Source organism: Myotis lucifugus, unplaced genomic scaffold, assembly GCF_000147115.1.
Source record: "Myotis lucifugus unplaced genomic scaffold, Myoluc2.0 scaffold_5, whole genome shotgun sequence".
Taxonomy (NCBI): Eukaryota; Metazoa; Chordata; class Mammalia; order Chiroptera; family Vespertilionidae; genus Myotis; species Myotis lucifugus.
The window spans coordinates 13,052,426-13,070,835 of record NW_005871053.1 but is presented as its reverse complement, the minus strand read 5'-3'; the positions used below and the strand labels follow the sequence as shown (position 1 = coordinate 13,070,835).

The window sequence follows — 18,410 nt, the reverse complement described above, 5'->3', positions numbered from 1 at the left end:
ACTAATTGCCTACAATTGGCTCAAATTATAGTATGCCAAATACTTTTTGATTTTGAAGAAAAATAATAACGAACTGGAAGAAAAATAAGGAACTAGAAATAAGCCATTGCCCATCAAACCTCTCACTGGTCCTAATTCATAAGTTATTTCTATTTTCCTTTGCACCTCCCTCTCTTTCATACATACACACACACACACACACACACACACACACACACACACACACGACACTCAAATCACCATTGAATATTATGTAAGTACCACCAGTGGAGAGAAAAAATCTGATGAATGCCTGAAAATGGGCAACAAATTACCAAAGGACCATACAAACCTTTTCTTGGCCTAATTCTTACTAAATCATTGTCAAAATAATTAGTTTGCAATGGGGGAAACAGAAAAGCCCTTTCCAAACATCACAATGAGCCTGCTTAGCACTGCTTCCACAAAACAGTACATAAACTCAGCCCTTTGTCAACCCCAGCATTTTCCTTTAACATAAGCAGCTAATTAGAACATATAACTTGAATATTTTAAAATAATTACCTTTAAAATAACAGCGTGAGTAGTTATGCTTACATAAGAAAATCAGTAGCCTAAAGGGTAGTAGGAACATTAGTTAGCATTTAAGATGTTTACTTTGTGCCTATCCAGTGATTTCTCTGGTTTTACTTGACAGATAAGATATTCAGTAAAGCACAGTTTGCATTGTTTGCATTGCCAGGGGCAGATCAGAAACAGTCCTTCCCTTATCACTTTCAACAAAGTACTACAGGCATAGAAGGCTTTTCAGCTGAGATTTTCTGGTGGGCATTTTTTATACTGATACTGTCATATTCACCTCCCCTACCAATTTTCTCATTCTACGCTCACTGTTTGCAGTAGCAGGAGAGAAGAAGGGAATGTTTAGGCAGATTGGTTTAACAATGTTATTTACTCAACCCACTGAAAGGGACAGAGACAATCTGTATAATTAATAGGCAACTGACAAACATCTGAGAACAAAGGATGGCTGCAGGTGCAAAGGTCAGACTGCCGAGTGTGAAGCACATCAGTGCATCTGAAAGCTACATCAGGAATTTGATCATGTGAATGACAGCAGGTTAAGATGATGAGAAAGAAAAACAAAATATCCAGTGTTGGTTAAACCGAATAGAAATAAAAGAGAAATATTAAATCCTTTTTGTGAAGAGTAATGGAATTTACAAGGCGAGTGGGTGACCAAGCCAGTGGTTATTGAGGGCATAGCTCACAGGGAATCTTCAGGGGGTGCACATCCCACTCCCTGTCCCCACTGCCTCCTGCAGCTACACTGGCCTGTTCTGTTTCCTGGCGAAGAGGCACAGGCCAGGTCGTTTGGCTCTGCTTCAAGGCACTCAGCCCTTTCTCCATGCTCTACCACGCTCATTCTCTTTTAGCCCAAGCTGAGCCCGTATCTCTCTCTTACTGTGGCCTGCAAAACACTAATGGGGCAACATGCAAATGATTCTGAAATCTAGAGAAAAGGAAGCAGAGACCCTCAAACATTTTGGTCTCAGGATCCCTTTATAGTCTTACTAGAGGCCCGGTGCATGAAATTAGTGCACTGGGATGGGGGAGGGGGCCCTCAGCTGGGCCTGCGCCCTCCACAGTCCGGGACTCCTTGGGGGATGTCCGCCTACAGGCTTAGGCCAGCTCCCTGTGGGGATTGGGCCTAAGTCGGCAGTCAGACATCTCTCTTGCAGTCTGGGACCCCTTGCTCCTTATCGCCCGCCTGCTCGCTGCTCCTTACCGCTCAGCTTGCTACTTCTTAGCATTGCCACAGAGGTGGGAGAGGCTCCCGCCACCACAGCTGCGCTCGCCAGCTGTGAGCCCAGCTTGTGGCTGAGCGGTACTCCCCCTGTGGGAGCGCACAGACCACCAGAGGGTAGCTCCTGCGTTGAGCGTCTGCCCCCTGGTGGTCAGTGCGTATCATAGCGATCGGTCGTTCTGGTCATTCCACCATAATGGTCGTTTAGGTTTTTATTATATAGATACTAAATTTTTCTGTTTTAATTTTTATTTTAAACATTTAAATGTTAAAGCATTATTAAAATATATTAAAAAACAATGTTTATGTAGGTTATATTCATTATACTGCCTTAAAAATTAAAACAAATTTCTAAAATATTCATTTACTAATTCATTAAACATAAAATATACCCATTTCAAGCTATTATAAATAACTACAGTTTATACCAAAACAAAAGAAATTTGAGAAGATTGGCATTGCTTTATACTTTGCAAATCTTTTAAATGTCTTGCTTAATAGAAGATGGCTGGATTCTCATACCTGCTTCTGCATTCAATCTATTGTTTGTTGTCCTTGAATAGTGTATGAAGATAATCCAGGCTCACAACAATTTGTAGTTGAAAAAGGGAAGAGTATTTTAATAGCCTTTCTAGACACTTCGTGGATACTGTTTATTAGAATACCAAAACTGGGCAAGTGATAGTTTCTTAAAGCTTAGTTATAATGTGGAATCTAAAATCATAGCACTGAACTTTCTATACTCTGCTACACTGAAATCCAATGGTTACCCTTGCACTTTGAATGGTTCTTTAAAAAAATTTCCATTATAGTTGACAAAAGATATTATATTAGTTTCAGGTGTACAACATAGTGATTAGACATTTATATAACTTACAAAGTGGTGACTTCAATAAGTGTAGTACACTCTGACACCACTCACAGTTATAAAATATAATTGGCTATATTCCCTTCCCTGTGACTGTTTTTATAACTGGCATTTTTATGAATGGCAATTTGTACTTAATCCTGTTACCTTTCTCAATTACCTGCCCTGCCCCGCTCCCCCCAACCTGGCAACCATCAATTTATTCCATGTCTATGACTTTGTTTCTGTTTTGTTGGCTTTCATTTTTATAGATTACTCACATAAATGAAATCAAATGGTATTTGTCTTTCTTAGTCTGACTTCATACACTTAGCATAATACCTTTTATGTCCATTCATGTTGTTATAAATGGCAAGATTTCACTGTTGTATTTTTTTTATGGCCAGGTAATATTCCACTGTCTATATGTCCACTCTTTATCCATTCCACCACCAATGAGCACTTCAGTTATTTCTAGATGTCAGCTATTGTACATAATGCTGCAAATTATCTTTTAGAATTAGTGATTGGGATTTCTTGGGATAATACCCAGATGTGAGATTGCTGGGTCATATGATAGTTCTATGTTTAATTTTCTGAGGAATCTCCTCCATACTGTTTTCCATAAAGGCTGCACCAATATGCAATTCCATCAACAGTGCATTATAAGGTTTCCTTCTCTCCACATCTTTTGCCAATTCTTGTTTGTTGATTTATTGATGATAGCCATTCTGACAGGTGTGAGGTGATATCTCAGTATGGTTTTGATTTGCATTTCCAGATGATAAATGATGTGGATGATAAATGGTGTTGAACATCTTTTCATATGTCACCCAATAAACATATCCTCTGCCCATTTTGAAAGCAGCTTCTTTGTTTTCTTAGTGTTAAGCTGTATAAGTTACTTATATATTTTTGACATTACTGACTTATTGAATGTATTATTGGTGAATATTTTCTCCATTCAGCAGATTGTCTTTTTGTTGATGGTTACCTTCAGTGTGCAAAAACCCTTGCCCTAGGAGACATATAGATGTCAAAAAGTTTACTGCCTATGTTTTCTTCTAGGAGTTTTATGGTTTTGAGTCTTACATTGAAATCTTTAACCCATTTTAAGATTATTTTTGTATATGGTGTAAGAAAGTGATCCAGTTTCCTTCTTTTGAATGTATCTGTCCGCTTTCCCAACACCATTTACTATCATTTCCCCATTATATATTCTTGCCTCCTTTGTCATAGATTAATTGACCACATAGGGTAGGTTTATTTCTTGGCTCTCTATTCTGCTCCATTGATCTGTGTGTCTGTTTTTATGCTAGGACCGCCTTGTAGAATAGTTTTATATCAGATAGCATACCTCCAACTTGTTTTTCTTGCATAATACTGCTTTGACCAGCCGGGGACTTTTGTGGTTCCATAGAAGTTTTAATATTATTTGTTCTAGTTGTGTGAAACATACCATTGGGATTTTGATAGGGATTGCACTAAACCTGAAGATTGCTTTGGGTAGTATGGACATTTTGATGATGTAAATTCTTCCTATCCACAGCATGGTATATACTTCCATTTATTTGTATCTTACTCAATTTCATTCTTCAATGTCTTAGTTTTTTGAGTATAGGTCTTTTACCTCGCTTAAATTTATTCCTAGGTATTGTTTTTGACACAATTGTAAATGGGACTGCCTTTTTAATATCTCTTTCTGATATTTTGTTAATGAATAAAATTGCAACTAATTTCTGAATATTTATTTTATATACTGCTACTTGACCTGATTCATTTATTACTTCTAATAGTTTGTTGTTGGAATCTTTTTGATTTTCAAGTTATAGTATAACTTCTTTCATTTCTGATTTTATTTGTACCCTCCCTCTTTTCTCTTGATGAATCTGGCTAAATAAAGGTCTATCAATTTTGTTGGTCTCTAGTTCCTTTATTTCCATTCCGATCTTTATTAATTATTTCCTTCCACTCACTTAGACTGTTTGTCCTTTCCTCTTTTTCTAGTTCCTTATAGGTTGAAGGGTATATTGAGATTTTTCTTGTTTCAACTGTGTACCATAAATTTGGGGTCATTGTGTTTTCATTTATCTCAAGGTATCTTTTAATTTCTTCATTGATATTATTGTTAACCCATTCATTATTTAATAGCATGTTATTTAGCCTTACTATATTTTTCAGTTTCCTAATAGTCACTGATTTCTAGTTTTATAGCATTATGATAGAAGAAGAATCAATTTTTAAAAATTTATTGAGACTTGTTTTGTGGCCTTACATGAGGTCTATATTTAAGTGCATTGGAAAATGTTTCATGTGCACTTATAACTGATACTTTTTTAAGTCCATAGGCTCTAAGGCCACTATCTCCTTGTTGATTTTCTGTCTGGATGATCTATCCATTGATGTCAATGAGATGCTAAAGATACCTACTATGACTGTCAATCTCTCCTTTGTCCATCAATGTTTGCTTTATATATTTAGGTGCTCCTATGTTGGGTACATAGATGTACCCAAGTTATATCCTCTTGATGGATTGATCCCTTTTTCATGAAATGTCCTTCTTTCTCTCTTGTTACAGCCTTTGTTTTAAAGTCTGTGTTGTCTGTCTGATATAAATATTGCTACCCCAGCTTTTTCCCCCCCTTTATATTTGCATGAAATATCTTTTCCATCCCTTTACTTAGAGTCTGTGTACCTTTCAATCTCTTGTAAGCAGAATATTTATGGGTCTTGTTTTTAATCCATTGGGCCACCCTATGTCTTTTGGTTGGAGCATTTAGTCCATTTAAAGCAGAAGTTCTCAACCTGTGGGTCGAGACCCCTTTGGGGGGTCGAATGACCCTTTCACAGGGGTCGCCTAAGACCACCGGAAAACACATATATAATTACATATTGTTTTTGTGATTAATCACTATGCTTTAATTATGTTCAATTTGTAACAATGAAATTGGGGGTCACCACAACATGAGGAACTGTATTAAAGGGTCGCGGCAGTAGGAAGGTTGAGAACCACTGATTTAAAGTAATTATTGATAGGTATGCTTATTACCAATTTTAATAATGTTCTCATTATTTATGTAGTTATCTATTTCTTTCTTATTCTCTTGCTAATTAACTACTTTCTATGGTATGTTTGAATTCCCTTCACTTTATTTCCTGTATATCTCTTGCAGTTATCATGTGCTTCTTATATACCAAGCTATGTTTATAACAGTCCATTTTAAGTTGATGATCACTTAAATTTGAACACATTCTAAAATCACTATAATTTTACTTAACCCCAGCACGTCAATGTTTTGGTCATTACTTTTAACTTTTTTGTCATCTCTATTTTGCTTGTTAGTTAACTTCAGATATTTTATTTTGCATTTCATGGTTTCTATCGCTGTTGAAATTCTGAGTTCATGTATTCTTCCCCTATGTTCACTGAGAATCCTTATAGCCAGTGTTTTGAACTCTATATCTGGTAGATTGCTTATTTCCATTTCATTCTTTTTTTCTGGAGATCTGACCTAGTCTGTCATTTGGGACATGTTTGTCTCCTCATTCTGGCTGATTCCCTACATCTCCCGGTCTTGGCAGAGTGGCCCTAAGTGGTAGGGGCCTAGGGGTGCAGTCTCCTTGGCCATCTGAGTTGAGTCTTCCAGGAGTGTCCTAGGTCTGGGTTTTATGTGCCCAACTGTTGTAGCTGAGCCTTGATTGTTGTTAGTGCTGATCCTCAGGATGATTGGCTGTGAGGGCTGGCCGTGACTACAGAGGACACGCTATTGTGCAGGTGCTTATGTGCCAGCCAAGTCCACCCTTTGGATTTGTTTGTGGAGCTGGTTGGGAGGTGCTCTGGTGTAGGCCCCCTGGTGGGAGCTACAGAGTGATTTGCCGTTGGCTGCCACTTGTGCTGGACTTAAAGGCGCTTGGGGGCCACTTGTGCCAGGCTTGTGTCTGCTTAGTATTAGGCACACTGAAGCCAGTCACTGCTTGTTTGGGATCTGTAGACCTTTGGGAGATTTTGGAAAGTTCACAGTGTGAGCCGAGGCATGCTGCTTGTGTGCAAAAGCCACTGGAAGGCTTGGGCCTGACACATGAGTTGGGTGGGGTCTCAGGGAGTTACCAGTGCAGAGGGGAAGAGTGTTAGCCAGCTTAATGGAGAGTTCAGAATTGGTGCATGCCTGCCGGCTGGGTGGGGAAAAGAGCTCAACAAAGGAGCAGGGAGCAATGATGCCTGCCAGTGCTTCTGACCCCTGGCACTTTTTGAGCTGTGTTTGCAAGTCCATGTGCAGGCTCTTCAAAAGGAACTCCAGCAGCCCTCTGTTTCACTCAGATGCAATCCTCACTGGTTTTCACAGCCAGATGTTATGGGGACTCCCCTTCCTGGCACTAGTGCCCCACTGGGACCCCTCCTCCTCAGGGGGGTCTGCTCAGAGAAGATATCCCTTCTGATTCTTCACTGCCACATGTGGGTGTAGGACCTGCTGGTTCTGTGTATCAGTCCCTCCTACCAGTCTTCTTTATATCCTTAGTTATAGAATTTCTGTTCAGTGAGTCTTCATATGGTTGGTTCTCATCAATTTTCTACAATATTGATGTGGTCAAATGTAGAGTGGCAGATATAAGTTTTCCAAAATCCTATTTGTGTTCAAAAGCTAAAATTATTAACAATAAAACTGTCATTATTCTCCGTGAGTTTCCAGGCTTACTTGGTTCGTTTTGGAAAAAATGTCTGCCACATCCCTTGTCTGAATAACCATAGTTTGTCAGTTATTCTTTCAAGAAAAAAAAATGGGTGGTTCAGCTCACAACTCAAACAATCTCACAAGTGCTTTTCCTGGGCACAACCACTGACTTCAGTCACTGAAGAAGTGCTTCCCATTTCATCACACACAACATTAAAAACATGTGTCCTCAAGTCGACAGATTTAATAAAATCTATGTTTCTTGCCTTATTAGGAAAATTCTTAAATGACACTAGCTTTTTTTGGATTTAAATTTTTAACAGTTACTGAGTGTGCGCATGCCTGTGAATAACAGGATGGCTATGGTACAGTTTGAGGTTCCTGCCTTGATTCATGCTGACATTAGCAGTTTTACCCACCAGGGCTTTTCTACCAATGTCAACACAATGGAAAAGGCAAGTAACATCTTAGTATTATAATGAGAGTTTTCACACCCAGTATACTCTAAAAAGGGTCTCAAGGAACCCCAGAATTCCAAGGCCCACATTTTGTGAACCTCAGCTTCAAAGGGAAATGTATCCAGTACCAGGAACCCAGCATGGCAGTACAGTGATGCATGCGCTCACTCAAGTGTCTGCACTCCTGATGCTCCCCACCTCCTCACCCCTCCTGCCAGACCAGCAGGTGTGGCCTGTGGAGGAGCTGAATCCTCCAGTGTCACCCACAAGGATCCCTTCACCCCAAACCTGGGTGCACGTTGGAACTAGCTGGAGAGCTTGAAAACATACTAATGCCCGTGTCCACCCCAGAGGTTTGATAGGTCTGGGGGATACGGCCTGGGCACTGGGATATTTGAGCTCCCAGGTGATTCAAAGGTTTGGTACAGTTTGCAAACCACTGTTCTACCCTAGTGAACCTCCAAGTTTCCTTTAAAGCAATGGTTCTCAAGCTTTAGCCTAGATCAGAATCACCTGGACAGATTGTTAAAACACAGATCCCCATCCCCCAGAAATTCTGATTCTTCAGGCCTGAGATGGACCCTAGGATTTGCATTTTTATCAAGTTTCCAGCTTCCAGGTGGAGCTGGCACTACCAGTCTTGGGACCACACTTGGAGAGCCGTTGTTTGAGAGCCGCTCCATGGATCTCCCTGAACTGACAGTTTCCCAGCTTTCTGTTGTTCTTTGAAAAATGTTACATTAGTCATGTAGCCGCCAAGTACGCCAAAGCGGAAACCCTCCAAAGATAGGGAAGGCCCTTTTACTGTTAATTAGCAAAATACTCATTAAATTTGCTATCTGCAATGCATGTTATTCAACTTCAGTAACTAAAATATATAATGCTCATGTATATGTGTACCAATTGGGTGCAAATTACATGTACTTACAATCTGTATTCTTACTTCAGATTTGCACTAATGCAATTTCAAAACTTCCACATGAAAGCAGCAAGACTCATTTGCTTTAAAAATTGCAAGGTAACAAATTTAAAAATGACTTAAATGACATTTATGGAGCCTTGTCTTAAAACAACAACAAAATAGTACAGAAATGTCAAACCTGAAGCAAATTATATTTGAGCTGAAATGCCCTCTATGCCTGAACCACTTTGTTAAAAGTGCTTTTTAAAAAAGGTTTCTGATCTGCCTGTCCTTGGCCATGTCAACAATGGAAATCACACCTCACTTATCTGTCCAGTGAAGCTAAAGATCTGAAGCTAAAGATTGGGCAGAGAAAAACATAATAGCACTTCTTTATGTAACCAATGTCCTTTCACCTTGTGCCATTGTTTTTCTCATACAAGCAGACAGACAAGATAAGAACAGACATCTTTTCAAACTTGAGCCAAATGTTTCCAATAGTGTGGGAATGGGGAGAGGAGAGAGATCAGAGGAGGGGCCTACACACAGAATGCTTCTCAGCTCCACACTGGAAGCACCAGGGGGTGTTTTCGAAATTCCCAGGCTGCACCAAGAGCAATTAAATTAGTTTATCTGGAGCAGGACCCAGGCAACAGTAATTTTTTAAAGTGTCCCCATCACCCCGAGTGAAACCTTTGTCTAGCAACGTCAAGACCACAGTACCAAGATACTACAGTTCTTTAGACAAATTCAGGCCCCTAGCGGTCTCCTTCAAAAAGCAAAGAAAGCTCTGAGATTAAAATGACAAGCAGGTGACAGATAAAAGTGCTACAAGTAGCAGTGGCTTATGAGGAAAAATGCTTATGAAATACTTTGATCTCTGTGGCTTTAACCAAGATGCCAGTGTCCTATGAAGATTAGGCTGAAGTTTTTCTAAGTGAGATTTGTACTCTGATATATTTTAATTATCAGGCCCCTGCTGTGCCAGCCACTGTGCTAGGCACTGGGGGATCTAAGACAGAAATCTCTATCCACCCAAAGTCTCTAGATTTATTAGAGATATAAATTAGAGTCTATAAAATGTCAGTACAATATAATCCTTGTGGAGGAGAATATAGGAGCACCTAAACCAGGATTGGAAATCAGAGAAAGTAAAAATTAGGCAGAAAATTGGTACATGTCTAGGCCCTGAAGAAGTTGGGGAAGAAGTTATTTTAATAGAGGGAAAAGTACATACAAAGGGCTAACAACAGATGAAAGCAGGAGGGGACAGAGAAAGAGAATAAATGCATGGGGGCTGGTCAAATTAAGAAAGTCAACCAGGGAGGGCTTCCTCAGCCATGTTCAGGGGATTGACTTTTAGACGAGGACAGCGAAGAACCAAGTGGAGCAGGCGATTGTGGAAGAGTTACTCCGGCTACCGCCTCAGTGTGGTAAGCAGAGCTAGGGGCTGGCGAGGTGTAGGCAGGAGGGTCAGTTTTGGAAGATAAGAGGATCCCAAGACAGAATCAAGAGAGAGAATCCAGGAAAGAAAACTGATTAAAGTAGGACATGAGAGGGACTTTCACATTCCCCTTCCGTTCACAGACACTCTAGCGGCCATTATATGAAACCTACAGTTGTAGGCAAGAGGCAGGGCTGCTCTCCCTGTTTTATAGGTAAGCAGGTTGAGAGACGGGGGAATACGCCAGCATGAGAGTTTTAGTCTCTCATCCTCTATTTACATGTTCAAACAGGGAAATGTTCTGGAGGTGCTGTTATAACTACTTTCTAATGGTATAAAAATGAATACAAAAATGTTAATATTGCTTGAAATGCTGGCACAGGGTGCCATTTTCTCATCAATACATATTTTCATGTAAATGAAAGTGGTTTACAAAGATGTAGGTGAATTAGAAACATAAGAGGTGACAGAGGAGTCCTAAGCAAGAAGGTGAAATTTTCAATTTGTTAATTTATCACTCTATGTCTGAATAAGATGGTTTTTTAAAATTATCGGAGCAAAACAAATTTCATCAGATAAATTCTGTGCAGATCTTTGATCATACATAGCCTACCTACCCGAAACTAGATGAGAAGCAAGACCAGAAAGCTAGTTAGCACCAGGCAAACATTTACTGTAACTAATAATCACTTAGCATTTTTGGCCATGCACGGTTTCTATTAAATTTGAGAAGAAATAAAAGAAACAGATCATCAATACATGTTGCATACAGCGAAGTGTTGATCCTCTAGACCTTAAATTGCTTGCAGCATTCTGACTGGCCCTTAATACAATTAATTTATAGTTTACAACTGGGTACTTAATGGGAGGCTTGTTAAAACTTTCAAGAAATAGTCACTTTTGTCTATCTGGACTTCTCTCCACCCTTGCTTGGTTTCACAATGACCCCAAAATGCTCAGTATTCTGTATCTCTGTGGCCACCCCTATTATTCTATTAAAAATCCAGAAAAACTGTGCAGAAAAAACTGCTGGAGTATCTCCTGTGAGAAACTGTTACCGCGATTTGCAATGTGGAGCTAAGATGTTGTCTTTGTTCACTAGCCTTCAGAGAACTGTTCTACAATTGCTTCCAATTACCTAAACCATTTCTATAATAATCAGCCTCATTTTTAAGTTAGAACCATTTAGCTTCAGGAATGCGTTAGTAAAAGTTTTAGCAAACAGTACATTAAGTGACTCATTTTAAAAATCCTAAATTAATTGTATCAAGGGACAGAATGCTGCAAGCAATTTAAGGTCTACCAACACTATGGTGTGTACAACATGAAACTAATATTGTATGTCAATTGTGACTGAAAAAACACACACTCTCTTTAAAAAACAAATTACTGAAAATGATGAAATACATCATCCAAATAATAAATGTTTTAAACCTGAAAAAAAAAAAAGAGTTGCTTGGAATTCAGTTTAATTTTGTTCTATATGGTCAAGTAGCCATAAAAACTGAAAGCAAAATGGCATGGTGTTCAAGATTCTCAAGTGGCCACTCTTCATTAAAGATGTAATGGTAAAAGGACAAGCTATGCTGACAGAAGAGGAAATTTCTGGTCATGATCAGAAAATGTTCCCAAATGTAGAACAGGCAAATGATGGATGCAAAAAATGGATCCCGAAAGGAAACATCAGCAGCAATAAAATTACGGAGCAGGGTATGAAACTCTATTATTATTCCTTGATGGCACCTCATGGCAGCAGATTTACCTTCTTTCCATAACTTTCCACTTACCAACTTAAATGTCAAGGTTTTTAAAGCTTTGGGGTCATCTACAATCTTCTGTAAATTAGCAGCCACTGAAAAATACAAACATGGAGAAAAGTGTTCAAATTATTTCCCGTAACATTGGATTTTCACATCAATGATTCAGAAAATTTGACTAATGATGCAATTAGCTGCAAAATTATTTTTCACAGACATTGTGAAATCCATATAAATGGCCAAATTACTCTCATGTATTTCCTACACCAACTTATATCTTCGGTACATCAGAATTAATAATGTGCAGTTGATTTAGAATTAACTGTACACTGACCTCACTTTCAGAAAATAAAGTGAGGAAAGTAGAAATGACAGACGTGTTTCCACCACTTGGTTTTTCTCATCACCGATTACTAAGAAATGCCGGAGCCAGGAGAGGGCAGCGCAGAACACAGAGGAGACCACACCGTTTCTTTGGAAATAACAGGTCAGCACATTTGAACTCCTGTCCTATAAATTCACTCAAATTTCTGCGCCCATGTTTATCAAAGCCACAAAATGCAGTGGATAGATAACCTGTATGACTCGGGCATATGTTTTAATGTTTTCGGAGCACAGTGATCTGTCAGGCCAGTGAAGGGCCACCTTGAACACTTCCCAAGTCGTGTGAACAGGGTCGAGCACTCGAGGCTGTCAGTTTGAAGCTCCATAGTGAAGATATGTTTCCACCATTAGCTGGATTCATCAGAGACCTGCCCCATTCTCCATGGTGTCAGGATATATTTGATGCTCTAGTAGAGTCAGCCCTTCCTGCTGGCTTAGGGTACAGTTTATGAACAATAATACCAAAGGTAATGATGACAGAGATTTAATGCCTTCCTCTCTCCATACCCAAACTTAACATGTAAAGTACTGAAAGTCGGGTGAGGGCTGTTGGTTAGGAAAGGAGCAGTTACTATCCAAGAAATTTGGGAAGAGTTTTTTCATTATCAAAATTATCTGCTGCTTCACTAATTAGGTATCTGAAAAGTTATCGGAATATTTTAAGATAAAAACATTTAAGATACATAATAAATGTATGAATATTTTGAGAAGTGTTTCAAGTACAATGCTTACAAGTAGAAAGAAATCTGCAAATTATATTTTACACTGAGGTTAACTGAAAACTTAGATACATAGATTTTATGCAAATGAGTTTATTTCATTTAATCCAGGGGTGGGGAACCGTTTTTCTGCTAAGCCATTTGGATATTTATAACATCATTCGTGGACCATGCAAAATTATCGACTTAAAAACTAGCCTGCTATATTTGGTCAAACATTTAATTAACTCACCCCTAATGCCTTGGCAGGGCCAGACCAAATGATTTCGTTGGCCTTATTATGGCCGGTGGGCCGAACATTCCCCACCCGTTTTAATCTATCAGCTGCAAAGAGGAAAAACTGAAAATTATATACAGTAGTCCCCCCCTTATCCACAGGGGATATGTTCCAAGACCCCAGTGGATGCCTAAAACTGTGGATAGTACAGACCCTATATAGTCTATGTTTTTCCCTATATATACATATATACCTTTTCACTTAAAGGAAGCACTTTACAGTTTCTGTTTTGCATATCTGAATTGCCAGCATCACTATTCTTGCACTTTGGGGCCATTAAGCAAAATAAGGGTTATCTGAACAAAAGCACTGTGATACTGCCACAGTCACTATGACAACCAGGATGGCTACTAAATGACTAACAGGCAGAGAACGTATATAGAGTGGAGGACCTGGACAGGATTCACATCTGGGTCAGATCGGCGCTGTACGGTGTGAAATTTTATACTCCTCAGAATAGAGTGCAATTTAAAATGTAACTAATTATTTCTGGAATCGTCCATTGAATATTTTCAGACCGTGGTTGACCATGGGTGACTGAAACTCCAGAAAGCAAAACCAGGGAGAAGGGGACTACTGTACTCAACATGGCCTATTTCTCTTTCTGAACCGTAATGACAAGCATCCTTTATCTCCCTCTGTGGCCCTCCTAACACTTCCATTCGGAGAGATCTGCAAAGTTTCATTTATGGTAAAAATCTCCTCTTTCTTTTGTCCACACACACAAACTCACACACACATCAGGTAGGTCCTGGGCCTCCAATCTGTATAGTTATCACCACCAAACTTCTTCTGGCCTCCTCGCCAGCTTCCTGACATAGTTCAGATGCTAAAGTGATCCCAGCCAGAAACACGAGCTCCTGGAGGGAAAAGCCTTGCCCACCAACGCCAGTACTGACGATGTCAGGGCATTGGGTATGCAAATTGCAGCAGCTTTTTCTGACAACATGAGAGTGTTCTAATAGCTCCTTGGATTGGGGCTGATTTCACAAGTGGCCATAAAGTCTTTATAGGAATCCCAGTCCTTTCATGAAAGTCTCTCAGTTGATGTGGATGATTTACTGCCTTGTTCTGGGTCATCTATTTCCAGTCTGTTCTCTAAAGTGCCGCCAAAAGCAGGCTGTCCTGCACTAATCACAACCCTCTCTGCTCCGTGTGTCCTCGGGCCGATTTCCAAGGATCATGGCTGAGCAAGCTGTAGACGGGAGGGCAAGACTGAGTGGCTAGCATCTTAAACAATCATCCCGGAAAAACCACGCTCCCCAACTGTGAACCTTGGGGATATTAGAAATTCAAATTCTGTCTTCAGCTCAAAGCAAAAATAGCAAAACTGGCCTCTTACCTGATTACTTATCCCAGCTGCTAGGCGTATTTTCAATTTAGTTGATTCTAATTTGTTGTAAAGTGCTATAAAACACCTTCATTTAACTGACATCACATAAAATTCAGGGTGATGCTAATTTCTCTCCCAGCAGCAATGCTCATTAAAAAGATGGGTGTCACCGCTTTCTCCCTTCTCCTGACTGTGCACCTGGGTTTCCACAATAAAAATGCTCCTTACCTGGAACGTGAGCTGAGAAGAAAGGGCTGGGTAGGTAGGACTGGTTGTTAGAGCTTCTCAAGTATGTGCTCATAGCATCGAACTTCACGTTTTAAGGTATCCTAGTTTCCAAAAAATATGGGGCTTCTGAACCTGCTTATTCAGAGGCCATCAACTCATTTCCAACCCTCATGGCTTTCCCCAAATAACACTCATCCCGCGGGTGTCTAACAGGCTCTGTAATCTTCTCTGAGGCCGTCCCTTCCCACCCCTCTCTCTTCGGCCACAAGGGCTTTCTCTGTCTCGGCCACACGAGACACAGGTAACACTCACAGAGGCTCCAAGGGTTGTGGCCTTGCAGCCCTACCACTGGGGCTACATGGTCCTTTGTGAGCAAGCTATTTTTTGTGTTCCTGAGTCATGCTTTAGTCTTGAATGCCTGTCAGGGCTAGAAGTTTCTATTTGCTCTTTTGGATTACATTTGGTTTGAAGTATGGGAAGTACTCTGCTTTATGAAACTGGGTTAATATCATTAACAGGCATATGAAAAAGATGCTGCTGCTTAATACCTCCCCAAATGTAAACACAGGCAAGGCAGCAGAGCTGATGTTTCTTTGACACACGGTGTCAGGCATTCTCCAGACAGTTTCCTCTATAAAACCCGGGCACTACTCAAACTCCCCACATTTTGACAGTTAGAAAAATAACAGTCATATAGTGACTATTTTACTATGTTTGTATTCTGATTAGTCAAAAGATACACTTTTCTCCCTGGATACCAGTATATTTCACAACAACCTTATATAGTACTGATGCTCTGGTGGCTGTGAGTTGACTTATTTAATTTGAGATATCCCCAAACAAAAGCTGTGTGGAAACGCACACCAGTGAACACGGAGTCTGATGTGCTTCCCTAGTAAGAAATTTCTGAGATAACCCAAGAGCTTGGGTTACCTGACAAGGTGATGATGTCACAACATTGTTTTAGCCAAAGATATACCTTGAACACCTGCTCTGTATAATGCATTGCTTAGAGAGGCAGCATGAGAGTGCACAGAAAGAAAAACGGGTGAGAACAGAGAATCCAAGCTCTGAGTAAGGAGAAAGGAGACGATATGAGGGTGGGTTTCTCATGGATACTGCTTTAACACTGATGCAAAATTATGGCTTACTAACAATAATAAAAGATTTACCCTGTTATTTTCCCTAAATCTCCAGGCTCTTATATTTATGAGATGAGTGTAGCATAGTGTATAAGAGCCTGACTTCGCCAGCCAGAGGACCTGAATTCAAATCCTCCTTCCTACTTAGAGCTGTGTGACCCTATAAACTTGCAAGTTTACTTAGCCTTTTGGTGCTTGGGGCTCTGTATCTTTAAAATGTGGGTATTAATAGTGCCTACCTGGTAGAATTGTTTCAAGAACTGAGCTTCTGGGGGTGGGGGAAGAGATCAATCAAAGGACTTGTATGCATGCATATAAGCATAACCAATGGACACAGACAGTAGGGAGGTGAGGGCATGTGCTGGGGGATGGGAGTGGCTGGGGAGAGGTCAATGGGGGAAAAGGAGATATATGTAATACTTTAAACCAGTGGTTCTCAACCTTCCTAATGCCGAGACCCTTTAATATAGTTCCTAATGTTGTGGTGACCCCCAACCATAAAATTATTTTCGTTGCTACTTCATAACTGTAATTTTGCCACTGTTATGAACTATAATGTAAATATCTGATATGCAGGATGTATTTTCATTATTACAAATTGAACATAATGAAAGCATAGTGATTAATCACAAAACAATATGTAATTATATATGTGTTTTCCGATGGTCTTAAGCAACCCCTGTGAAAGGGTCAATCGACCCCCAAAGGGGTCGCGACCCACAGATTGAGAACCGCTGCTTTAAACAATAAAGAATTTAAATTTAAAAAAACTGAACTAATACACACAAAGGGCTTAGAACAGTCATTAATATATAGCAAGTGTATAACAAATATTAGCTTATTATCTTTACCCTGGACAACTGCATCTATTTATTAACTGGTTTCCTTGTGTTTGCTTTAACTCCTCCTCATGAGCCCCTTTTCTCACACTCACACCGAAGTGACTCGGAGAATCTAAGTCATCAACTGGAATGTGTTGTCTCTGTAGGTAATACCGTTAACTGTTCACATCAACTTCAGGATAAAATCTAAGCTTTTTGGCCCATGAGACCCTCTGTAGTCCAGTCTCAACCTACCTCTTCAGTTTATTTTCTGGATTTTCCCAGGAAGGGCTCCGTAACCCACTATCCTCTGGATCTCTACCATTATGTGAAGAGTTAACTCATTACAGATCTGATATCCTCACTAGATTCAAACTCTTTTATAACCCAGACAAAATCTTATTCACCTCTGCAAAAGGTAAACCTTTGAAATATATCCATACACCGAACTGACCACTTCTCATCACCTCTGCCCACTGCTACTACCCAAGTATGACTGCCATAACTGCTCATCTGGACTAATACGATAGCCTGTGGTCTCCCTGCTTCCATTCTTGTTTCTCGATGGTGCAGCCACCCCTCAGCAGTCAGCTGAGCCTTCTAACATGTAATCAGACCATGCTACTTTTCTAATCAAAACCCTCTGATGGCATTACATACAGCTCAGGGTAAAAGCCACAGTCTCCACACTGGTCTACAAACCCCAGCTGACCTGGCCTCCTGCTCCCTCTCTGACCTCATCCCTCACCACTCTGCTGTAGCCACTATGGTCTCCGTGCTCACCCTCGAGCATTCAGAGCAGGCTGCTACCCGAGAACCTCTACCTGCCATTCCTTAAGTTGGAAGTAAAGGCCCCTCCTTCATGAACGCCTCCCTCCTTTCCATCCAGCTTCTGCTCAAATGTCCCTGTTAGCCTACTACTATCCCCACTATCACCTCATTCCCTCTGTCTTTCCCCAGAATGTTTCCTTTTCATAGCACCAAACATACTACATCTTCATGAGTAAATTTTGGATGCAGCCCTTCATTTAGCCCCCACATCTAGCGCATAAACTCCAACGAGTACAGGAACTTTTATCTACCTTGTTCACTGCTATGTTCCTAGGGCTTGACATATAGTGCATGTCAATTTACAGGGTTCTAAAAACCCTAGGGTAGGACCTGAAGAATTAATCATATCTTAGAAGAATTTCTACAAATGTGTGTCTTAAGAGACAGTCCCATTTAGTTTTCCCAAAGCAAATAAGTGAACTCTGGGCTCATCACAAATGAATATTAAGCATCCTAGGCAACCAGTACTTTAGAGATTGGACATTTTCCATTCAGTTTCCCCCCCAGAGATGACAGTCTAGATCATTCCCCGGGCCACCCCCATATTAGTATAGGTGCTATCCCAGAGGAAGGGAATCTACAATGGGTAGCAGAGGACAGAAGTGGTGAGCATCAGTGTCACCTCACGACTAGATGTGGCCGTGGGGACTAGCAGTCACACTAACCTAACTTCCCCTCTTGCAGCAATCCCATGCAGAGACCAGCCATTCTAGGGGATCCATGCAGACCCAGGGGGATGGTCAGGGATACTGTGGTGTGCAGCCCCGGTCTCCTCTCAGGAATGACTCTCAGCCACATTCCTCCTTGGGAAT

General features: G+C 40.4%; 1 protein-coding gene across 1 annotated transcript in view; it reads right to left on the bottom strand.

The window, feature by feature from the left end:
* Nucleotides 1-18,410, bottom strand: part of STK39 (serine/threonine kinase 39) — a 228,171-nt gene that overhangs the window by 1,989 nt on the left and 207,772 nt on the right. Inside the window, exon 17 of the mRNA XM_023743558.1 lies at nucleotides 11,894-11,958. Within this exon, the coding sequence (XP_023599326.1) occupies nucleotides 11,894-11,958 (65 nt within the window). The remainder of the gene's footprint in view (nucleotides 1-11,893; nucleotides 11,959-18,410) is intronic.